The sequence below is a fragment of the Pristiophorus japonicus genome, chromosome 21 (assembly GCF_044704955.1).
Source record: "Pristiophorus japonicus isolate sPriJap1 chromosome 21, sPriJap1.hap1, whole genome shotgun sequence".
NCBI classification, from domain to species: domain Eukaryota; kingdom Metazoa; phylum Chordata; class Chondrichthyes; family Pristiophoridae; genus Pristiophorus; species Pristiophorus japonicus.
In genome coordinates, this window is record NC_091997.1 from 28799867 (window position 1) to 28825003 (window position 25137).

Below are 25137 nucleotides of genomic sequence, written 5' to 3' on the forward strand. Positions count from 1 at the left end.
TGTGGTCAGTGCTTTAATGCTGGGAATGTTGGCCTGGTCGAGGACACTAATGTTGGTGCGTCTGTCCTCCTATGGGACTTGTAGGATCTTGCAGAGACATCGTTGGTGGTATTTCTCCAGCGACTTGAGATGTCTACTGTACATGGTTCATGTCTCTTAGCCATAAAGGAGGGCAGGTATTACTACAGCCCTGTAGACCATGAGCTTGGTGGCAGTTTTGAGAACCTGGTCTTCGAACACTCTTTTCCTCAGGTGGCCGAAGGCTGCACTGGGTCACTGGAGGCGGTGGTCATTATCACATTGCTGTTTGTGGGAGCTTGCTGTGTACAAATTGGCTGCCGCATTTCCTACATTACAACAGTAACTACACTTCAAAAGTACTTCATTGGCTGTAAAGCGCTTTGAGATGTCCGATGGTTGTGAAAGGTGCTATATAAATGCAAGTCTTTCTTTTCTTTTATTAGTCCTTTCTCTGGGCACAGGATGCAGTACTGAGCTAAGCGTTTTGATGGCACTTGGACTGGGAAGGTTCCGACTGCACTTTTGGCAATTGTGCAGCGTTTTCTTGGGCACTGATCAAAGCCAGAGTTGCAGTTTTTTGTGGTGGAAGTGGGATCATCTGGAGTCAGAAGCCCTGATGTCCCTCTGGAATTAATGGGCTAACTCCACAGGATGTGGGCATTGCTGGCAAGGATGGCATTTATTGCCCATTCCCACTTGGTCTTAATTAAGTGACTTGTTCGGCCACTTCTCAGGGCAGTGTAAGAGTAAACCACCTTGGTATGGGACATTTTTTTAATTGATTCCTGGGATGTAGGCATCGCTGGCAAGGCTGGCATTTATTGCCCATCCCCAATTGCCCCTTGAGAAGGTGATGGTGAGCCGCCTTCTTGAACCGCTGCAGTCCGTGTGGTGAAGGTGCTCCCACGGTGCTGTTAGGGAGGGAGTTCCAGGATTTTGACCCAGCGACGATGAAGGAACAGGCAATATATTCCCAAGTCAAGATGGTGTGTGACTTGGAGAGGAACTTGGAGGTGGTGGTGTTCCCATGCGCCTGCTACCCTTGTCCTTCTAGGTGGTAGAGGTCCCAGGTTTGGGAGGTGCTGTCTAACCATTTCCCAACAGTAACATCCCAGCACAAAATTCACCAAAAATAAAAATAAAAATGATTAGGTATGTCAATAGTCTAATAAATAAAGGGGAATTTTGCCATCAGAGCATCTTCAACATTTCTTCACTCAGAGGGTTGTGAATCTTTGGAATTCTCTACCCCAAAGGGCTGTGGATGCTGAATCGTTGAATATATTCAAGGCTGAAATGGATAGATATCAAAGGCTATGGAGATCGGGCGGGGAAGTGGAGTTGAGGTCAATGATCAGCATGATATTAAATGGCGGAGCAGGCTCGAGGGGCTGTATGGCCTACCCCTGCTCCTAATTTTTATGATCTTATAAAATCAATACCGTTATAAACAACTCGGATTAGCAACAGCATGTTTCATATTAGCTCATCTTCATTTGGGAATGGGTTTTCATCGGACATCCTTCCCATGTTAATTTGTAAAGCTGGTTGTCCGGCAGAAGATGGACAAAGTCGCAGTACCAACTGCGCCCGCCTCTCCTTCTCTAACCACTCGTCTGTCTTCCGTATCATTTGACAGATTTCACCTACCAGCTGCCGAACGCAGGCGCGGGCGGCGTGAATCTGAAAGGCCAGCGCTGGAGACGTAGCTCAGCTGTCAATATCGACTCCGTCAAAACGCTGGAGGCCGAAGGGGACCGTTTGAGTCAGGATCTAGTGGGGGCCAGTCTTGCCATCGACACCCTGCCAGACAACGGAACCCAAATTGTGGTCAGTGGTTTTCCTTTTAACATCGTCTGGGGTGAATAGAACGATATTATCGCAATTCTGAATTGTTCATAAGAGGGCGTTACACTGTACTTAGTTTGTATTTTTTTTTAACTTTCGCGATCTCTATTTTAATTTACTGCATCAGCTGTGGCGAGGTGGGCAGTGCTCTCACCTCTGAGTCAGAAGGTTGTGGGTTCGAGTCCCACTCCAGAGACCTGAGTTCAAAAATCTAGATGTTCCAGTGCAGTGCTGAGGGAGTGCTGCACTGTCAAGGGTGCCATCTTTTGGATGAGATGTTAAACCAAGGCTCCCTCAGCCCTTTCAGGTGCATGTAAAAGATCCTATGACAATATTAAGAAGAATCCTGGCTAATATTTATCCCTCAATCAACAACACTAAAACAGATCATCTGGTCATTATCACATTGCGGTTCATGGGAGCTTGCTGTGTGCAAATTGGCTGCCGCGCTTCCCACATTACAATAGTGACTACACTCCAAAAAGTACTTAATTGGCTGTAAAGCGATTGAGACATCCGGTGGTCGTGAAAGGCGCTATATAAGAACATAAGAAATAGGAGCAGGAGTAGGCCATTTGACCCCTCGAGCCTGCTCCGCCATTCAATGAGATCATGGCTGATCTGATCTTAGGCTCAGCTTCACTTCCCTGCCCGCTCCCCATAACCCTTTATTCCCTTATGGCTCAAAAATCTGTCTATCTCCGCCTTAAATATATTCAATGACCCAGCCTCCACTACTCTCTGGGGCAGAGAATTCCACAAATTTACAACCCTTTGAGAGAAGAAATTTCTCCTCATCTCAATTTTAAATGGGTGGCCTCTTATTCTGAGACTATGCCCCCTAGTTTTAGTTTCCCTTATGAGTGAAATATCCTCTCTGCATCCACCTTGTCAAGCCCTCTCATTATCTTATAAGTTTCAATAAGATCACCTCTTATTCTCCTGAACTCCAATGTGTATAGGCCCAACCTACTCAACCTTTCCTCATAAGTCAACCCCCTCATCACCAGAATCAACCTAATGAACCTTCTCTGAACTGCCCCCAATGCAAGTATATCCTTTCTTAAATACGGAGACCAAAACTGTATGCAGTACTCCAGGTGTGGCCTCATCAATACCCTGTACAATTGTAGCAGGACTTCTCTGCTTTTATACTCCATCCCCCTTGCAATAAAGGCCAACATTCCATTTGCCTTCCTGATTACTTGCTGTACCTGCACACTAACTTTTTGTGTTTCATGCATAAGGACCCCCAGGTCCCCCTGTACTGCAGCATAAATCAAAGTATTTCTTTCTTTACTTTACAATCAACATAGATACATATACATGCAGAGAAAGATTGGCAGCGTCCAGGGTAGAAGGGAGCTAGCTAGCACAGCGGGCAACGAGAGGCTGACATCCATTAGGTGGCGGGGGGAATGATTAAAAATGAGCAGTTTGCATTTATCTCATCTCAGTGACTGGCCAAAGGCACATTATTTTGTTCAAAGGCAAGGGATAAAGGGATATACTGTACTGTTTACAACACCACTTTAAGGTGCGTCAGGATACTAGAACAAGGGGATGCAAGTTAAAAATTATGAAAAGAAAATTTAGGACAGACAGAACTTCTTCAGGCGAAGAATGAGAACACATGGAATGGTCTCCCTGGTGGAGGCGAACAGCTTGACTCTCAAGATAATGACGGCCAAGGAAGGACATTGGCTTATATTTAAATAAGGCCATGAAAAAAGCAAACCAGGCACTGGGGTTTCTTTCTGGAGGGACAGAATTGAAAAGCAGAGAAGTTATGCTAAACCTGTATAGAACCTTGGTTAGACCGCACTTGGAGCACTAAGAGCTCGGGTCTCATATTACAATAGGGATATAGAGGCACTGGTGAAGGTGCAAAAAAGATTTAGAAGAATGATATCAGAACTCGTTTCTTCTTCTCCTGCCAAGAATATCTATGCAACCACTGCTGCTGCCTCTAGGGTCAAGGTCTTGGTTTCTATGAGCTTTCGGAATATGCCTGAGTGGCCTATTCCTTCAATAAAAAAGTCTCTCAGTACTTCTCTCCTTAGTTCATTGGAGAACTCACATAAGCTAGCCAACCTCCAAAGTTCCGCCACGAAGTTAGGTATGCTCTGACCCACACAGCGTCTGTAGTTGTAGAACCTGTGTCTAGCCATGTGTAGGCTGCTCGCTGGCTTCAGGTGGTCTCTTACCAGTGTGCTCAACTCTTCAAACGACTTGCTTGCTGGTTTCTCGGGTGCCAGCAGGTCCTTCATTAAAGCGTATGTTTTCGAGCCACAGCTGGTCAAGAGATGGGCTCTTCTCTTGTCAGCCTTGTCGTTGCCTAACCAGTCTTTGGTTACAAAGCTTTGCTGAAACCTTTCTATAAAGTCCTCCCAATTGTCTCCAGCATTGTATTTTTCATCTGAGCCGTTGTTCGCCATTCTGTGGATTCTGTAATCCCGTAACTCGTCGCCACTGTAAAGTCCTGTCCCCTCAGTACAGATTCACATGAGGCACATAGTGAAGTCAAGGTCATTCAGGACCTGCACCTTTATTACACAGCTCTCGAATGCCTCACTTGCCTGAGACTTGTCCTTATATACCTGTCTGGGACAAGTATCCAGTGTCTCCTGCAAGTGCACCCCTGGTGGTAAGGTAAGCTTGTGGTTACAGGTCATCTCTGGTTACAGCCATGTATAGAAATAGCGGATGTATTGACAGTCATTTTCCAACATACCATAGACTCTGGATCAGTTCCTATGGAACGGAGGGTAGCCAATGTAACCCCACTTTTTAAACAGGGAATTATAGACCGGTCAGCCTGACATCGGTAGTGGGTAAAATGATGGAATCAATTATTAAGGATGTCATAATAGCGCATTTGGAAAGAGGTGACATGATAGGTCCAAGTCAGCATGGATTTGTGAAAGGGAAATCATGCTTGACAAATCTTCTAGAATTTTTTGAGGATGTTTCCAGTAGAGTGGACAAGGGAGAACCAGTTGATGTGGTGTATTTGGACTTTCAGAAGGCTTTCGACAAGGTCCCACACAAAAGATTAATGTGCAAAGTTAAAGCGCATGGGATTGGGGGTAGTGTGCTGACGTGGATTGAGAACTGGTTGGCAGACAGGAAGCAAAGAGTAGGAGTAAATGGGTACTTTTCAGAATGGCAGGCAGTGACTAGTGGGGTACCGCAAGGTTCTGTGCTGGGGCCCCAGCTGTTTACACTGTACATTAATGATTTAGACGAGAGGATTAAATGTAGTATCTCCAAATTTGCGGATGACACTAAGTTGGGTGGCAGTGTGAGCTGCGAGGAGGATGCTGTGAGGCTGCAGAGTGACTTGGATAGGTTAGGAGAGTGGACAAATGCATGGCAGATGAAGTATAATGTGGATAAATGTGAGGTTATCCACTTTGGTGGTAAAAACAGAGAGACAGACTATTATCTGAATGGTGACAGATTAGGAAAAGGGGAGGTGAAACGAGACCTGGGTGTCATGAGACATCAGTCATTGAAGGTTGGCATGCAGGTACAGCAGCCGGTTAAGAAAGCAAATGGCATGTTGGCGTTCATAGCAAGGGGATTTGAGTACAGGGGCAGGGAGGTGTTACTACAGTTGTACAAGGCCTTGGTGAGGCCACACCTGGAATATTTTGTCCAGTTTTGGTCTCTTAACTTGAGGAAGGACATTCTTGCTATTGAGGGAGTGCAGCGAAGGTTCACCAGACTGAATCCCGGGATGGCGGGACTGACATATCAAGAAAGACTGGATCAACTGGGCTTGTATTCACTGGAGTTCAGAAGAATGAGAGGGGATCTCACAGAAACGTTTAAAATTCTGACGGGTTTAGACAGGTTAGATGCAGGAAGAATGTTCCCAATGTTGGGGAAGTCCAGAACCAGGGGTCACAGTCTAAGGATAAGGGGTAAGCCATTTAGGACCGAGATGAGGAGAAACTTCTTCACCCCGAGAGTGGTGAACCTGTGGAATTCTCTACCACAGAAAGTTGTTGAGGCCAATTCACTAAATATATTCAAAAAGGAGTTAGATGTAGTCCTTACTACTAGGGGGATCAAGGGGTATGGCGAGAAAGCAGGAATGGGGTACTGAAGTTGCATGTTCAGCCATGATCTCATTGAATGGCGGTGCAGGCTCGAAGGGCCGAATGCCTACTCCTGCACCTATTTTCTATGTTTCTATGTTTCTAACTGAGAGGTTATCCCAATCAGGAAAGATTGAACAGGCTGGGAAACTTTTCTCGAGAGGAGAGAAGACTAGGCAGTGACCTGATAGAGGTGTTTAAGATGTTTAAGAATTTGATAAGGTAGATGTAGAGAAAATGTTTACACTTGCAGATGAGACCAGAACTAGGGGCCATAAATATAAGAGTGTCATCAATACATCTAACATGGAATACAGGAGAAACGTCCTTACCCAGAGTGGTGAGAATGTGGAACTCGCTGCCACAAGGTGTATTTGAGGCAAATAGCAGAGATGCATTTAAGGGGAGGCTGGATAAACATATGAGGGAGAAAGGAATAGAAGGATATGTTGATGGGTTGAGATGAAGAAGGGTGGTAGGAGTTGTGTGTGGAGCATAAACACCGGCACGGACTTGTTGAACCGAATGGCCTGTTTCTGTGCTGTAAAGACATTGCAATCAAGGCATTTTCATACATCAGGTTTGGTCAGTTGTGTTGTAATCAGTCGGTACTTTGAATACTGATATCGTACAAATGGATATTGAGTGTGTTGGCGGACTGCGTGCTGATGGGCAGGTGTACTTTGTAGGAAGGGGAGGGGGGGCAGTGAGTGTTTTGGGCAGAGTTACAATCCTCTATGGAATTCAGGGGCTGGGGGCTTCTCTCCTGCTCTGGCTGTATTGTTAAGTTTCCCTTTTATAGGGGCATCGTTCAGGGTGATCATGTCAAGTTAGCCTCCAGGAAGGGGGCCCAAGTTTCCTGGTATGTCCCGTTTACCCATCATCATAGACGGTCCCTCGAACGAGGATGACTTGCTTCCATGAGTTCACAGGTGTTTCAATGAAGGACCTGATGTTTCAGTTCTGAACTCCAATTGAAGGGGTGGAAGATGCCTGTGCGTGGATTTTTTTAACGTGTGGTGACCGTTGCACACCAGCCACCTCACGGGCTTGACAGAGCTAGGTCTTGGTCCAGTAGCAAGGATTAACCAAGACGACTGGAGACCTGCTCTGCTGCACCGATCTAGCGCGTACACATATCGCAGTGTGGGCTGGCCCGTGCTGCTCCTGGGCCCTCGGCTCTTCTGGGCCCCGTACCCTCATCTGTCGCACCTCCGCCACGATCTCTCGCCGTTCCTCCGCCATAAACATTCACCGCATCTCACCACGCACACTTGCCGCTCATCCGCCTCAACCTTTCCATTCCTCTGTACCTGGGCCCTGCCGATGTTCCTGCCCACGCTCCAAAATGGCGACCAGGATTTTGATGACGTCATCCAGTCGCCCATCTCAAAATCGGCGCACACTTGGAGCAGCTCGCGCTGGAGGTTGAAGTAGTATGCCGCTCCAGCTCTTTTATAGCCTGACCTGCTGTGCTGGCTGACCTACAAACCTCCTGGTGTGACAACGCCTGCATTTAAAAATTCTCATCCATGGCCTCGCCCCTCCCTACTTCTGTAACCTTCTCCAGCCCTATAACCCTCTGCGATCTCAGCGTTCCTCTAATTCTGGACTCTTGTGCATCCCCAATTTTCTCGCTCCGCCATACCTTCAGCTGCCTAGACCCCAGACATATAAGCGTTTTTAATGTAATAGAAACATCCCAAGGTGCCTCACAGGAGCATTATCAGACAAAATTTGACGCTGAGCCACGTAAGAAGATATTAGGACAGGTGTTTGGTCACCGAAGTAGGTTTTAAGGAGCGTCGTTAAGGAGGAGAGAGAGGTAGAGAGGCAGAGAGGTTCAGGGAGGGAGTTCCAGAGCTTAGGGCCCAGGCAGCTGAAGGCACGGCCGCCGATGGCGGAGCGATGATAATCGGTGATGCGTGAAGTCAGCTTTGGAGGAGCGCAGAGATCGTGGAGGGTTGTGGGGCTGCAGGATGTTGCAGAGATAGGGAGGGGGAAGGTCATGGAGTGATTTAAAAACAAGGATGAGAATTTTAAAATCGAGGTGTTGCTGGACCGATGAACTAATGCAAGTCAGCGAGCACATGGGTGATGGGTGAACGGGACCTTTTTCGAGCAGCAGAGTTTTGGATAAGCTCGAGTTTACAGAGGGTTATGGTGTGAGGTCGTGAGGCCAGCCAGGAGAGCATTGAATTTGCCCAGAGGTAACGCAAGAAAGACTTGGATTTATACCACGCCTTTCACGACCACTGAACATCTCAAAGCGCTTTACAGCCAATGAAGTACTTTTAGTCACTGCTGTAATGTGGGAAACGCGGCAGCCAATTTGCACACAGCAAGCTCCCACAAACATTAATGTAATAATCATCGGATAATCTGTTTTTGTGATGTTGATTGAAGGATAAATATTGGCCAGGACTCCGGGAATAACTCCCCTGCTCTTCTTCAACATAGTACCCTGGGAACATTTACGCCCACCTGAGAGAGCAGACGGAGCCTTGGTTTAACATTTCATTTAAAGGACGGCACCTCTGACAGTGCAACGCTCCCTCAGCATTGCACTGGAGTGTCAGCTTAGATTTTTGCGCTCAAAGTCCCTGGAGTGGCTGGTGATCAATGGCAGGTGATTGGAGGTGGGAGGTCATGCGATGAAACCTCCGAAGGCATGGATGAGGGTTTCAGCAGCAGCTGAGCTGAGCTGAGGCAGTGGTGGAGACAGATGTTACAGGGGTGGAAGTAGGAGGTCTTGGTGGTCGAGAAGATATGGGTTAATCGTGTAGTATTAAAAACAACTTCTGATACTGTAATATTCGGCTTTGTTTCAAGGTGTGTTTACGTTGCCTCATCGGGCATGGGAGAGCGGCGCTATATCGGCTGCATGTTGCTCCATTCCTCCGTTTACATCGCCAATGTTCTCCAATCAGTAATGGAGTTGGCTAAACTGACAGCAGTCCACAAGACTGTGATGAGAGATTGAGTAGACGAGGTCTATAGACTTTCCACTTCACATCGCTGGGCTAGTGCCCATATATCGCCCAAAAAGGGCTGATATCGCCCAAAGATGGAAAGTTGGACACATCGCCGAGCTTACTGCTCAGTTGATCGCCCGGCTCAACTTTCGGCTCACATCGCCGAGGTGATTGATGAGGTGATCGCCCAGCCCAACTTTCGGCACATCGCCGGCACATTGCCGGGCTGATCGCTCGCCAAGAACATCGCTGGAGAATAGTTGCTATTGCCTGGCCTTCACCACAGAGCTCGGCACTACGGACGCCATTTTGAACGTCGGAGGAAGAGAGGAGGCCTCTTAAACAGGGGCTTTGATAGTTTGTGAATTATTTAAGGGCCTTTTTAAGATAGATATGCCCACAATTAGACATTTTGTTATATTTATATAAATAAGTGACGTTTCACACTTACTTGATCTGGCCTGGACATTAATTAACAACAGTTGCACTAATGTTCTATTTTAACTTATGTTATTAGAAGACACTGCACATCAATTGTAAAGTGAAATAAAATGGTTTTAATAAAATGACACCTTTTGAAAGTTATTTTTCAATTACAAACAACAAAACACCCTCCCATCCCCCACTGCAACAATGAAACGACAACACCAGCAATAAATGTGAACAATAGGAACGGTATTAAAAAGAGTGCGCCCCCCCTCCCGACCTGCGGCCACATTTCCCTTCAGATCCTGGATCCCCCCCCATCTCCTTACCTCACCCACCCGTTTTGGTCCCCGGGTACTGCTGCGAAGCCGGCGTGCAGTGGGCGCTGGCAAGACTTCCTGCCGTGGTGGGGGATTTGGTGGGACGATCGCCTGTTGGGGGGCTGTTGGAGGGCTGTTGGAGGGGAAGACAAAACAGGGGGATCGTCTTCCAAGCCAAGAGGTGGTGCATCCTCCTGCCCCGCCTGTGTGCCGGTGCTTGTGGTTACGGGAGCTCGGGGTGCAGCGCTCTGTGCCGCCAGGAACGCATGCCGCATGGTATGGTTGGAGGCGGAGATTTCACGCAACTCCAGGATCGTCTGCTGCGTCTCCTCTGCTTGGCGAGCAGACACCCGGGAGAATTCCTGCGTGAACCCCACAAACACCTGGAGCTGCTCGCGCTGGATCGCGACAGACTCCTCGCACAGTCGTGCCAGCCTCCCCACGCAGTCGTCTAGGGTAGGCCTTTGCTCAAGCCGCTGACCCGGCCTCCGTAGGGATCTGCGATGGCACCAATGTGCGCCTTGTCGTCGCCAACTGCATGCCGCTTGGTGCTGGTACCTCCTCAGTTGGGATCCCCATCGTGGCCGCAGGTTCAACAGACAGAGGGATGCAAGGGGCATCCTCCTCTGTCCCCAGGTATTCCTCCTCCACCTCGGGCTCGGTGCTCTCCTCCTCTTCACCAACCGTGGTGAATGGCACATGCAGTGGGTCAGGTCCATGTGAGTGTCTGTCCTCCCGTTGCGCCTCTGGTAAAGCTGCAAGAGACAATTGAGATTATTAGAGCAGAGAGCAGTGTAGCACCGTGCTGGCACACGTAGGAGGAGCAGCACTAATCCCACAAATGTGACAGAGAAACGTTACATATTAATGCATCATATGGTGGTATCTATGGCAGTACTTCTATGTGGAATTCACTGTGCCAGAGAGTTGTGGAGGCTGGATCAGTCGCAGATAGACCAAATGATAATGGAGCGAGGGTTTATGGGGTGCGGACAGAGAAGGAGACAAATGGTCAGCTCTTATGTTCTTATTTTCTTATGTTGTCAACCTGAGCGTGGCATAGAGTTGCACAGAGGCTGCATGCATAACATGACATCATTCGTCTATGATATGATAATGAAATGACGTCACATAGCTTTTACATTGCTTGACCCATTACTCACGTGGCACATGGGAGTGTCCGGCAACACCATGGGTGGTGACCGCTCGACTATGAGCCCCCACTAGTGCTGCAGCACGTTCCTCCAGGTCGCTCAGTGGCTGTATTATAGCAGGGCCTCCTCCGGTGTGCCTCTGCTGAGCCTGATTATGAGATATCTTCCTCTGAAAACGTGAATAGAGCTTGGCATAAGCTACTTGACTAGGTTATGTCATTTATACACAACAGTTTCAAACGTACAATCAAGGGGTATGGCGAGAAAGCAGGAATGGGGTACTGAAGTTGCATGTTCAGCCATGAACTCATTGAATGGCGGTGCAGGCTCGAAGGGCCGAATGACCTACTCCTGCACCTATTTTCTATGTTTCTATGTATGTTTCTATGTTATATGCTAATAGGGGTTGTGCCCACAATTGATGCACGGTTATACCAAAGATCGGTGTGTTTAGAGGCTAACGGTTGCTACATACATCTCTCTCGAATACAATCTGCATTGAAGTCGACAATGAGAGTATCTAATGTCCAAAATTGTCCCAGGCGAGACAGTGAGCAAAGACAGCTCTCCCCCAGTCCATGCTGGGTCCCTGTGTAAGTGACAGCAGCAAGAGAGATTAAAACGGGCACCGGTTCATGGCCCTGTCCAGTTCTTAGCGGGGATGATATATGTTATCTAAGTTAGATTAACAAGCTTACATTCAATCCAGGAGAATTACCATTATAATGATTATTATACTTAGAATGTGCATCATTAACATATAAAGTCGTACTTACTCTTGCTGAAGCAACGAGGCTGTTCCAGCATTTGTGGCACTGGTCAGAGCCCCTGGGCTCGTGGGACGCAGACGAGACGACCTCGGCTATCTCGCCCCATAACCTGTGGTACGCCTGTGGTGCTGGTTTCCCACCACATTCCTCCCTGGTCAATTGGCCCAGCGGGAGTGCACCTCCGCCACGAGGGCCTTGTTGGCCTCCTCGGAGAAGGGTTTGGCCCTCTTCCTCCCTGTCTCCACATCTTTCCCACTTTCATCGCTGTCAGACATATTTCTCTGTCTTTCTTTCTCTCTCTCTCTTTCTCTCACCTCTCTATCTCTGCCTTCCTCCTCTCTCTCTCTATCTCTCTCTCTCTCTCCTCTCTCGATCTCGCTCCCTCTTCTGTGCATGTGTGGATGACCCCTGACCTCCCGAAACGTGGGAAAACATGGCCACAAAAAAAAAATTGCGCATGCGCAGAAGGCCATTGCTCAGGAAACTTTTGCCTTCACCATCGCTGGGCTATCGCCGAGCCAAAAGTTGCGATCCAAAAAATGGGCGTTGGTCCAGTGATCATGAAGGCTGCAACATCGCCAAGGCTGGAACATTGCCCATTTTTGGGGCCCTAGCGAACAAAGTGGAAAGTCTAGAGTTTAGAAGAATGAGAGGTAATCTCATTGAAACATTCAAAATTCTTACAGGGATTGACAGGTTAGATGCAGGGAGGATGTTTCCCCTGGCTGGGGAGTCTAGAACCAGAGGTTACAGTCTAATAAGGGGTCGGACATTTAGCTCTGAGATGAGGAGAAATTTCTTCACTCAAAGGGTTATTAATCTTTGGAAACCTCAGAGGGCAGTGGATGCTCAGTCATTGACTATATTCAAGACAGAGATTGATAGATTTTTGGATATTAAGGGAATCAAGGGATATGGGGATAGTGGGGGAAGGTGGAGTTGAGGTGGAAGATCAGCCATGATCTTATTGAATGGCGGAGCAGACTTGAGGGACCAAATAGCCTACTCCTGCTCCTATTTCTTATGTTCTTATGCTTTACGACCCTTTAATAGTAGAGTTGCCAACTCTGGTCGGACATTTTCCTGGAGATTTCATTGGATGACCTCCCGTCTCTGCCACTGGTCACCTGACATGTCCATCCTTGCTACGCTCGGCTTTCAGCCCCGATTGGATAGCGAATGTACTCTTCATCATCCGATTGGATGGTTCTTGACTGCCAGTCAAAATGGCCTTTTTTCCAATATTTTTCGGAATATTCTTCAGCCGCCTGAGGAAGAGAATTTTCAAAGACCGGGCCCTCAAATCTGGCGCCAAGCTCATGGTCTAGAAAGCTGTAGTGATACCCGCCCTCCTGTTTGGCTCAGAGACGTGGACCATGTACAGTAGACACCTCAAATCGCTAGAGAAATACCACCAACGATGTCTCCGCAAGATCCAGCAAATCCCCTGGAAGGACAGCCGCACCAATGTTAGCGTCCTCGATCAGGTCAACATCCCCAACATCGAAGCACTGACCAGCTCTGTTGGGCAGGCCACACTGTTCACATGCCAGCATTTACAGCCGGCTGTGGGCTTACACCGTGAAGTCCCTTCTACCATGAGCTGAAAAGACACTTATCCCGGAATGACATGAGTTTCCCTACATCTGCCAGCAACCTAAGGGATGATAGCGAAACATGCACTTAATCTGCTAAGTGTTCTTTCATTGGTCCCCACTGGGTAAATTACTTTGCATTGCATTGCTTTATCATGTACGCAGTAGCATAAGATGTCATTGGTTATTCATTAAGAATGGCTATTAGCAACCTTAGTTGATCATTAGAAGACATTCCATTGTCATTACTCTGGAAGCAGCAGCATTTGGGAGCACTGACCACACTCGACCAGCTCTGCTGGGCGGGCCACATTGTCCGCATGCCCGACACAAGACTCCCAAAGCAAGCGCTCTACTCTGAACTCCTACGCGGCAAGCGAGCCCCAGGTGGGCAGAGGAAACGTTTCAAGGACACCCTCAAAGCCTCCTTGATAAAATGTAACACCCCACTGACATCTGGGAATCCCTGGCCAAAGACTGCCCTAAATGGAGGAAGAGCATCCGGGAGGGCGCTGAGCACCTTGAGTCTCGTCGCCGAGAGCATGCAAAAATCAAGCGCAGGCAGCGGAAGGCGCGTGCGGCAAACCAGGCTCCCTGCCCACCCTTTCCTTCAACCACTGTCTGTCCCACCTGTGACAGAGACTGTAATTCCCGTATTGGACTGTACAGTCACCTGAGAACTCACTTTTAGAGTGGAAGCAAGTCTTCCTCGATTTCGTGGGACGGCCTATAATTGATGATTGACAGGGACCTTCTCGATCCAGCTTTTGAGAAGGAAACATTGTCCATCTTGTGAATATGCGGTCTTCAGGCACAAAAATAAATTGGATGTGAAACCCCAGTGCTGGGCTTCCCGCGGGCGCTCGCCAGAAAGTAGTGAAAAATATCCACACCTCCCATTCGCTGCTGCACCCTCCAGCGGTCCCGTTCGGAGGCCTCCTCTCCCTGCGCATCAGAGCGCATTCACGTCGTGCAGAGGCACAGGGAGAAGCTGGAGTCACATGGCACTGGACAGCCAGTCAAAGTAAAGTATTCTCATTCATAATAATAGGAACTCTGTACTAGGAGTTCTCATTATTATGAATAAGAACCCCCGCCCCCCCCCCCAACACCAACACATCAATAAAAAAAGAAAATAAAATCACATATTAAATTAAAGTTAATAAATGAGTTCGAAAAAATACATATTTTTCGTATTTTTTAAAAAGTTTTCGTAATTAGGGTTTAAAATAAACTTACCTTAGTGGGCAGGGTTTTTAACAGAAAAATGTGGTTTCAAATTTTATTTTTATATGTTTTAAAACTCTTACTCTGGTAAAAGTTTGCTATGCACTTGTTTTTACCAGGCGCAAGAGTTTTAAAGAACATTTGCTGGGCAAGAGATGGGCACATAGCGCAATCTTGCCCATGTGAATGTCTTGGCTGTCGAGATGTGTTGGATCGATCAAGTCAGAATTTGACAGATCGGAAAAGCTGGTCCTTGGCGCATGCGCATTGCGTGCCGAAAGTCGGCTTTTGCGGGGCCTCTCCGTACGGACCCGGTGAAACCAGAATTGCAGGCCCATTATAACACTCAGCCCTTTTCTGATTAAGCAATTCTGAGTTTCTTTTGGAAAATCTATTGACCTCAGCTAATGTGTCAGCCAATGAGGTGGAGGCGTGGTGGTGAGCCGCCTTCTTGAATCGCTGCAGTCCGTGTGGTGAAGGTGCTCCCACACAGTGCTGTTAGGGAGGGAGTTTCAGGATTTTGGCCCAGCGACGATGAAGGAACGGCCGATATATTTCCAAGTCAGGATGGCGTGTGCCTTGGAAGGTAACGTAGAGGTAGTGGTATTCCCATGCGCCTGCTGCCCTTCTAGCTGGTGGAGGCTGCGGGTTTGGGAGGTGCTGCCGAAGAAGCCTTGGCGAGTTGCTGGAGTGTATCCTGTAGATGGTGCACACTGCAGCCAGGAGGCGCCGGTGGTGGAGAAAGTGGAAGTTTAAGGTGATGGACAGGCTGCCAACCAAGTGGACTGAGCTTCTTGTGTTGTTGGAGCTGCGCTCATCCAGGCAAATGAAGAGTATTCCATCACACATAGTTGTTTGACATATAAGGCTGGATTGGACAGGTTAGATGCAGGAAGAATGTTCCCGATGTTGGGGAAGTCAAGAACCAGGGGTCACAGTCTAAGGATAAAGGGTAAGCCATTTAGGACCGAGATGAGGAGAAACTTCTTCACTCAGAGAATTGTGAACCTGTGGAATTCTCTACCACAGAAAGTTGTTGAGCCAGTTTGTTAGATATATTCAAAAGAGAGTTAGATGTGGCCCTTGTGGCTAAAGGGATCAAGGAGTATAGAGGGAAAACAAGAATGGGGTACTGAAGTTGCATGATCAGCCATGATCTTATTGAGTGGTGTTGCAGGCTCAAAGGGCGGAATGGCCTACTCCTGCACCTATTTTCTATGTTTCTATTTCTATGTTTCCGCTATTGTGGGACATGGTCTGTCTTTGCTGTGGTGAGACTTTTGCCCACCACCACAATTCCCTCCTGACCCCAATCAACCTTCCAGTAATTTACATTCATTTAAATGGCGGGTAAAATGTCCCCTGTCGAACCTCCCATCTTAATTTCCTCGATGTTCTCTACCTAGGCGACTGGTTAACTCCAAAATGCGAATAAAAACGAACCCTCTCCCTCACCGTCGAGACTCACGAATGAAGATTTTCCATATGGGATACCGGAGAGAGGTTGACCAGAACTGTATCCAACACAAGTCAATGTATGCTTGGAAGTTGGGGGAAGGAGTGCGAGGGGGTGCGGTGGGGGGGGGCTGCAGGAGAAAATTGTTCGGAGGGAAACAAGCGGACAGCGTCAAAAGGGATCTTGCTCACTGTGGTGTATCGAAGCGGTAATCTTCGGGGGGCAGTGGATGCCCCTGTGAGTTGCTGAGTAATGTGCTGGTTCCTTGTTGTGGCAGCAGAGATGAATATAACATTTTAAACAGACTGACAGTTCCTTACATTAAGCCACTAGCTGAATTCTGTGTTTTGGCCAGCCTTAGTCAGAAAGCACCCAGAAATGAAACGAATGATGGATAACTCCAATTCTGGAAAGGACATATAATGAACTGTGAAACGATTTCTAGTAAAAGATTGGGGTGTCAGGCACATTGATTTCTAAATACTCTGAAGTCGGTAATTGTTTCCACAAACTTATTTTTTCTAGCTTGACCCTGACTGTGCTAATTGCTGCTCTGCATGTTGCTTCGACCTTTGGTTATAGCCAACATCAGCCCATCTGTTCCCCATCCAGTCAAGGATTCTAGGAAGTATTTTGTCATGAGTTAAAGAATTTAAATTTATACAACGCTTTTCACAGCCCAGGACAACCCAAAGCACTTTACAGCCAATGCAGAACTTTCAAAGTGTAGTCACTGGTGCAATGTAGGACACACTACAGCCAATTTGCTCACAACAAAGGTCCCTCAAATGGCAATGCAGTTATGACCAGATTGTGATGTATTTGCTTCATGGGTTCTTTGCTTAAGAATTCATAACAACACATTGCTATTAAGAACTAGTTGGTTTATTAGCAAAGGTTTAACAATCACACTACACATTACCACCTGCCTCATCGTGGATCCCCCAAACCCAACTGGCTGGGGTTTTATTAAGTCTTGTGAACATCACATGACTGGCTAAACCACTCCCAACTCAACAGCGCTTAAAACCTGTGAGCATACTCACAGGGTGGCTGTGTGTGATGCGGTACTCCGAGCAGGAAGCTCACCTTGAAACGAATGGGTTTAAAAAGGTTGGCTCCATACCCACAGTTTCCCGCAATGCGTGCTCTGTGAGCGCCACTCCCTGATTAGGATCGCTGGATCAATGGGGGACAGGTCACAGGCCACATACATCGACGTCCCCACATGAGCACTGCACGGATGCTCATGAAGGTGACCTGTTAGCCAATCAAATGCGAGAGGATCGAAATGGCAAAGCAAGGAAGGAAAGTGGCATGACAAGGTTTGCGCCAACTAGTCCGCGCGCTTAATACGTTAAGAGCTGCACCTTTGTATTTGACTCCAATGGTCCTGATAAATACTGAGTGCGGAGTCAGCCAAGGACTCAGTGAGCAGGACCCTGGCCCTCAGTTGTAAGGTTGTGGGTTCAAGTCCCTCTCCAGAGACTTGGGTCACTAAATCTAGGCTGACACTCCCAGTGCCGTGCTGATGGAGTGCTGCACTGTCGGAGGTGGCGTCTTTTGGATGAGACGTTAAACCGAGGCTCCCGTCTGCTCTCTCAGGTGGACGTAAAAGATCCCACGGCACTATTTCGAAGAAGAGCAGGGGAGTCCTCGGTGTCCTAGTCAATATTTATCCCTTAATCAACACTAAAACAGATTATCTGGTCATTATCATATTGCTGTTTGTGGAAGCTTGCTGTGCACAAATTGGCTGCCGTGTTTATCCACGTTACAACAGTGACTACACTGCAGTAAACTTTGTCGACTGTAAAAGAATTTGGGAAATCCCAGGGTCGTGAAAGGCGCTATATAAATGTAAGTTCCTTCTTTCTATTTGCCTGATACAGACGGCTTTCCATGGTAAGCACCGATGGTGTGAATGTTGGATTAATAGTACCCTCCTGACAACAACAACAACAACTTGTATTTTTATGGCATCCTTAAGGTAGTGAAACATCTCAAGGCGCTTCACAGAAGTATTATGAGATAAAAAATTTGACACCGAGCCACATAAAGGGCAGGTGACCAAAAGCTTGGTCAAAGAGGTCAGTTTTAAGGAGGCGGAGAGGTTTAGGCAGGGAGTTCCAGAGCTTGGGGCCTAGGCAACACAAGGCACGGCCACCAATGGTTGAGTGATTATAATCAGGGATGGTCTAGACGGCAGAATTAGAGGAGCGCAGACATCTCTGGGGAGGTTGTAGGGTTGGAGGGGATTACAGAGATAGGGAGGGGCAAGACCATGGAGGGATTTGTAAACAAGGAGGAGAATTTTGAAATCGAGGTGTTGCTTAACCGAGAGCCAATGTAGGTCAGCGAACACAAGGGTGATGGGTGAGCGGGACTTGGTGCGAGTTAGGACACGGGCAGCCGAGTTTTGGATCGCTTCTAGTTTACGTAGGATAGAATGTGGGAGACCAACCAGGAGTGTGTTGCCAATAGTCAAGTCTGGAGGTAACAAAGGCATGGAAGAGGGCTTCAACAGCGGGTGAGCTGAGGCAAGGGTGGAGACGGGAGATGTTACGGAGGTGGAAATAGGCGGTCTTGGTTATATGCGGATATGTGGTCGAAAGCTCATTTCAGGGTCAAATATGACACCTAGGTAACATGGAGAAGGTTAGTAAAAGTAGGCTAGGGAACGGAGGCAAATTCTACACAAAACCTTGTCCAACGTAAATTCTGGTAGGTAATCGAGGAGACAGATAATTGGAGCGCAGACAATGGAAGTTCCTCTGTACTTTCACATGTCAGTCAGCCCCCACACTTGGCTGTGGATTCAGCAGTTCCTTTCATGCAAATAAATTAAAACCTGCCACTGCTCTTCAACTTCAGCAACACAGAGCGAATAAAACAGCCCAGGAAATTGTTTAAAGGAACGCTGTCTGTATGGAAAAAAGCATATTCATCAAATGTTTCCTTGTTTGGGAAGCTGGTTGTCACTTTGTTGGCAAGGGGATGTGCTGCACAGGACATGCTTTACCCCGGCACGCTGCACACGTTGAGCGTTTTATTACTGGCACACCGAGAATGAGCGCTCAAAGCCCACAATATAAGATTGAAAGAGGTGCAGAGCAAACAAGGCAAGTGAAGTCGTGGTCAGTTCATGGCAGGCTTGAGTTTTACAAACCTGGAGGTTGTCGGAGGAAGGGCTGAGTGATGCCGATGGGAGTTTCCACTGTCAGGGCTCGAGTGTTCGAAGACCAGGCCCTCAAATCTACCACCAAGCTCATGGTCTACAGAGCTGTAGTAATACCCGCCCTCCTGTATGGCTCAAAGAAATGGACCATGTACAGTAGACACCCTCAAGTTGCTGGAGAAATACCACTAACGATGTCTCCGCAAGATCCTACAAATCCCCTGGGAGGACAGACGCACCAACATTAGCATCCTCGACCAGGCATCGAAGCACTGACCACACTTGATCAGCTCCGCTGGGTAGGCCATATTGTTCGCATGCCAGACACGAGACTCCCAAAGCAAGCGCTCTACTCGGAACTCCTTCACAGCAAACAAACCAAAGGTGGGGAGAGGAAACGTTACAAGGACACCCTCAAAGCCTCCTTGATAAAGTGCAACATCCCCACCGACACCTGGGAGTCCCTGGCCAAAGACCGCCCTGAGTGGAGGAAGTGCACCCGGGAGGGCGCTGAGCACCTCGAGTCTCGTCACCGAGAGCATGCAGAAAACAAGCGCAGGCAGCGGAAATAGCATGTGGCAAATCTGTCCCACCCTCTCTAACCCTCAACGACTATTTGTCCCACCTGTGACAGGGACTGCGGCTCTCGTATTGGACTGTTCAACCACCTAAGGACTCATTTTAAGAGTGGAAGCAAATCTTCCTCGATTCCGAGGGACTGCCTATAATGATGATCTTGGATACAATAATTTAAGAAAGAAAGACTTACATTTATATAGCACCCGACAAAGCACTTTACAACCAATTAGTACTTTTTTGAAGTGTAGTCACTGTTGCAATGTAGGAAATGCGGCAGCCAATTTGCACACAGCAAGCTCCCACAAACAGCAATGTGATAATGACCAGATTATCTATTTTTTGTTGTGGTGATTGAGGGATATGTATTGGCCTCGGGACACCGGGGATAACCCCCTGCTATTCTTCGAAATAGTGCCATGGGATCTTTTACGTCCACCTGAGAGAGCAGACGGGGCCTCATCCAAAAGACGATATCTCTGACAGTGCAGCACTCCCTCAGCACTTCCCTGTACTCTCAGCCTAGATTTGTCGTGCTCAAGTCTCTGGAGTGGGACTTAGAATCCACAATTTTCTGCCTACTGAGGCGAGAGTGCTACCCACTGAGCCACAGCTAACACTAAGTTAGAGTGCGGTCTAGTAATTTGGGCGCCCTTATTTCCTTGAATGTCGGGTTACTCCTGCCCCTCTCAGCTCCACATCCAGGTAATTATATTTCAAAAACTTACCTTGTTGCGTGCAGCCCTTTATGGTCCCTTTGAGAATGGTCTGTTAGGCTGCACGTAGACCTGGTTTTCCTGACTGCAGCCGGTGCCATCTAGCTCAGGGAAAATCAACATTGCAGTGTGCGTGGGGGTCTCAAACAGGCATTATGCCCCTTATGTACATATGCAAATATGCCTGTTTCAGGCGTAGACAGTGCCGACTGATTTTATGGCCTTTACCAACATGGTGGGCGTTGCACTGCCAGCTAGCAATGAGAATGCGCTTCCTGTCCACCATACTGAAGGCTTAGGCGGCCATTTCATGTCCAGAAGATGGCCGCTGTGCATCCAAATTTCTCGGCCACTGTAACGAATCTTGATTTCAACATGGTGGGATGCAGGGAAAGGAGGTTCATGGAGGACAGCATATCGAGAGGTTGAGAGAAACGAGAGAGAACATTTCAGTCGAATACGGAGAATTTTAGCTATGACGAAGGTTTGGATAGGCTGGGGTTGTTTTTTTTGGAACAGAGAAGGCTGAGGGGAGACATTTAATTGAGGTGTATAAAATTATGAGGGGCCTGGATAGGAAGGACCTATTTCCCTTAGCAGAGAGGTCAACAACCAGGGGGCATGGATTTAAAGTAATTGGTGGAAGGATTAGAGGAGAGTTGAGGAGAACCTTTTTCACCCAGAGGGTGGTAGGGGTCTGGAACTCACTGCCTGAAAGGGTGGTAGAGGCAGAAACCCTCACCACATTTAAAAAGTACTTGGTTGTGCACTTGAAGTGCCGTAACCTACAGGGCTACGGACCGAGAGCTGGAGAGTGGGATTAGGCTGCATAGCTCTTTTTCAGCCAGCACAGATATGATGGGCCAAATGACCTCCTTCTGTGCCTTAAAGTTCTATGATTTCTGTAGTAATAATATTAAAAGAAACCAAATGTGCAACAGTGAGAGAGAGAGAGGTTGGAGGTGAGAGGTTATTGGCTGACAGATGATGAATATTCTGCCCAGGACAAGAGGTGTTCCAGTTATTGGGAGAAGTATTTAAGTGGTAGTATTTAAGTGTCAGACTTGGACTTTTTACAGAGCCAAAGGGGTCATTGAGAGGAAAGTAAATGCGAAAGAGAAAGCTAGCGTCTTGGCGGCGGGCAGTTGGAGTGACGGAGGAGACATGGGAGTGTGACGCAGGCTGGCCAAGAATGGTCAAAAGCTACCCTCAGGTGGGCAATGCCCACTGAACGCTGCCAGCTCGTGACTCCTCCCCACCTACAATTGGTTGGGGGGTGGGGGGGGCTCATTGCAAGGGGCAGGAAACTTTGTGCGTTTCTCGTTCCCCCGTGTCGTCGCCAGGCCTGCTGCTGATTTACAAGTACAGTTGGAGGAGAATAGTTGCTAGGTGCAGTTTAAAACACAACACAAATCTCTGCTGCTGGAACAATGGAAAAAGACTGTAACCGAGCTCGGGTGGGATACGGAGTTGGATAGCGGAGAGGAATATTTTCACTCGGCTTCAGTGTCATGTTGCTGTGATGACACGCACACACACATTTTCCAAAGGGGTTTCTTTCTCAATTAGAGACAGTATTCCTTTTCCTGGCTCAGGTCTTCTGATAGTAAATCCAGGCCTCAGAGTTCTCTCATAAAGACATCGCTTAAGCGGCTTGAATCTCCCAAGCAAAGCAGTGGCAATTGACCGCTTGATGTGTCCTGCATTTTTGAGATTTCAAAACAGAACACCATGTGCTGTTGGGCCTTCAGATGCAATCCCTGGTGCTGCCTTTCACTTAACCGTTTCAGTTCAGTACCAAGTGAGGGAAAAAGAAAAAGAAAGAAAGACTTGGATTTATATAGCGCCTTTCACAACCACCGGACATTTCAAAACGCTTTACAGCCAATGAAGTCCAAAGTATCTTGATGTTAATAATACATGCATTTATAAAGCACCTCAAAGCACTTTCCCTCATTACAACAGTGACTACGCTTCAAAAGTACTTCATTGGCTGCAAAGCGCTTTGTGACGTCCTGAGACGCTATATAAAGAAAGAAAGACTTGCATTTATATAGCGCCTTTCACGATCACTGGATGTCTCAAAATGCTTTACAGCCAATGAAGTACTTTTTGAGATGTTGTCACTGTTGTAATGGGGGAAACACAGCAACCAATTTGCAAACAGCAAGCTCCCACAAACAGCAATGTGTTAATGACCAAATAATCTATTTTTTTGTGATGTTGATTGAGAGCTAAATATTGGCCAGGACACCAGGGATAACTCCCCTGCTCTTCTTTGAAATAGTGTCATGGGATCTTTTACATCCACCTGAGAGAGCAGATGGGGCCTCGGTTTAACTTCTCATCCAAAAGACATCACCTGACAGAGCAGCACTCCCTCAGCACTGCACTGGAGTGTCAGCCTAGAATTTTTATGCTCAAGTCACTGGAGTGGGATTATGAACCCACCACCTTCTGACTCGGAAGCGAGCTTGCTGCCCACTGAGCCACAGCTAACACTGGGAAGTCTTGTTAGGAAATCAAACTGCCTCCTGATATGTTGGATGTGCTTTCCCCATATAATTCAGTCAAGTAGAAATCCCTACCATAAGAACATAAGAAATAGAAGCAGGAGTAGGCCACTCAGCATCTCGAGCCTGCCTCGCCATTCAGTAAGATCATGGCTGATCTTGTACCTCAACTGCACCGTCCCGCACTATTCCCATGTCCATTGGTTAGCACCAGAAGTCTGTGCCGGCTCTCTGCAAGAGCACTTCAGCCAATCCCACTCCCCCACCCTCTTCCTGTAGTCCTGCAAAAAATTTTCTTTCAGGTACTTATCTAATTCCCTTTTGAAAGCCATGATTGAATCTGCCTCCACCATCCTTTCAGGCAATTCATTCTGGATTCTAACCACTCGCTGCGCAAAAATTTTTTTCCTTGTGTCGCCTTTGGTTCTTCTGCCAATCGCCTTAAATCTGTGTCCTCTGGTTCTCGACCCTTCCGCCAATGGGAACAGTTTCTCTTACCACTCTGTCTAGACCCCTCATGATTTGGAACACCTCTATCAAATCTCCTCTCAACCTTCTCTGCTATAAGAACAACCCCAGCTTCTCCAGTCTATCCACGTAACTGAAGTCCCTCATCCCTGGAACCATTCTTGTAAATCTCCCCATATGTACAAAAACTTATCACTCTCCGTCTTCAATATACTCAAAGACTCAGCATCCACAGCCCTCTGGGGTAGAGAATTCCAAAGATTAACAACCCACTGAGTGAATAAATTTCTCCTCATCTCAGTCCTAAATGGCTGATCCCCTTATTCTGAGACTGTGATCCCTAGTTCTAGATTTCCCCAGCTAGGGGAAACATCCTCCTTGCATCTACCCTGTCAAGCCCCTGAAGAATTTTATATGTTTCCATGAGATCACCTCTCATTGTTCTAAACTCGAGGGAATATAGGCCTCGTCTACTCAATCTCTTACCGGAATATCCCCCCATCCCAGGAATCAACCTAGAGAACCATTGTTTCTATTTTAGTCAATCTCACTCCAGTATGATATCTGGAACTCCCTTCCCCAAAAAGGTTATTGAGGCTTGGGGTCAATTGAAACTTCCAAAACTGAGGTTGATCGATTTTTGTTGTTCGTATGAAGAGGAATGGAACCAAGGCAAGGAGATGGAGTTAAGGTGCAGATCAGCCATTGAAAGGTGGAACAAGCTCAATGGGCTGAATGGCCTACTCCTATTCCTATGTTCCTATCCCGGCCTGCAGCAAATCCATGGTGCATGGAGATCACATAGCAAGCGAAATAAGAAGAGCTGAAACAGGTTGTCAAGGTGCACGTTGAGAGGCCGTTAATAAGGCCCAAGGCTTTGTTCCGGAGCTTTGTGAGCCTGTGGACACAAGTGAGGGGGAGCTGACCTGAAAAACGGGAGGTCAGCGCATTTCCCTAACTCACTGCTGCCCAGAGCACATCTCTCACCATTGTCTGGGAGTGTCGGGGGCCAAATCCTTCAGGTGCCAGCAGCTGGTAAAGGGCCGCTGATTGCTCATTGTATGCCCAGCATTTTCCCACATTGTTGGCTGGGCCACCAGGCTATGATTGAGGGGTGGGGAGGCAAGAGGCAGGGGAGCATGGGGGCAAGTGGGGAGAGGTGGAGGGCGGCAAAGAGCAGAATTGCCTGAATTTTCTTTTTGAATTTAAAGGCACCATCCACTTGAGTGCTTGGGGGGCTTAGAAACAATTGGTGGGCTGGTTCCTGACTCCTTTATGCTTAGCACCTACACAGCGGCATACAGATCTGCATCTTAACTCCATTTACCCGCCTTGGTTCCATAACCCTTAATACCCTTGCCGAACAAAAATCTATCAATCTCAGTTTTGGACATTTTAATTGACCCCCGGTCTCGACAGCTTTTTGGGGGAGAAGGTTCCAGATTTCCACCAACCTTTGTGTGAAGAAGTGCTTCCTGACCTGAACGGCCCAGCTCTAATTTTAAGGTTACGCCGACTTGTTCTGGACTCCCTCACCAGAGAAAATCGTTTCTCTCTCTATCTACCCAACCAACTTCTTTAATCATCTTAAACACCACAATTAGATAAGAACATAAGAACATAAGAAATAGGAACAGGAGTAGGCCATACGACCCCTCGAGCCTGTTCTGCCATTTAATACGATCTTGGCTGATCCGATCATGGACTCAGCTCCACTTCCCTGCCCACTCTCCATAACCCCTTATTCCCCTTATCGGTTAAGAAACTGTTATTTCTGTCTTAAATTTA

The 25137-nt window shown here is 47.5% G+C and overlaps 1 protein-coding gene across 1 annotated transcript in view; it reads left to right on the forward strand.

Annotated features, from left to right (window-relative positions):
- Positions 1–25137, forward strand: part of LOC139233885 (plexin domain-containing protein 1-like) — a 328432-nt gene that overhangs the window by 74677 nt on the left and 228618 nt on the right. Inside the window, exon 2 of the mRNA XM_070864521.1 lies at positions 1661–1851. Within this exon, the coding sequence (XP_070720622.1) occupies positions 1661–1851 (191 nt within the window). The remainder of the gene's footprint in view (positions 1–1660; positions 1852–25137) is intronic.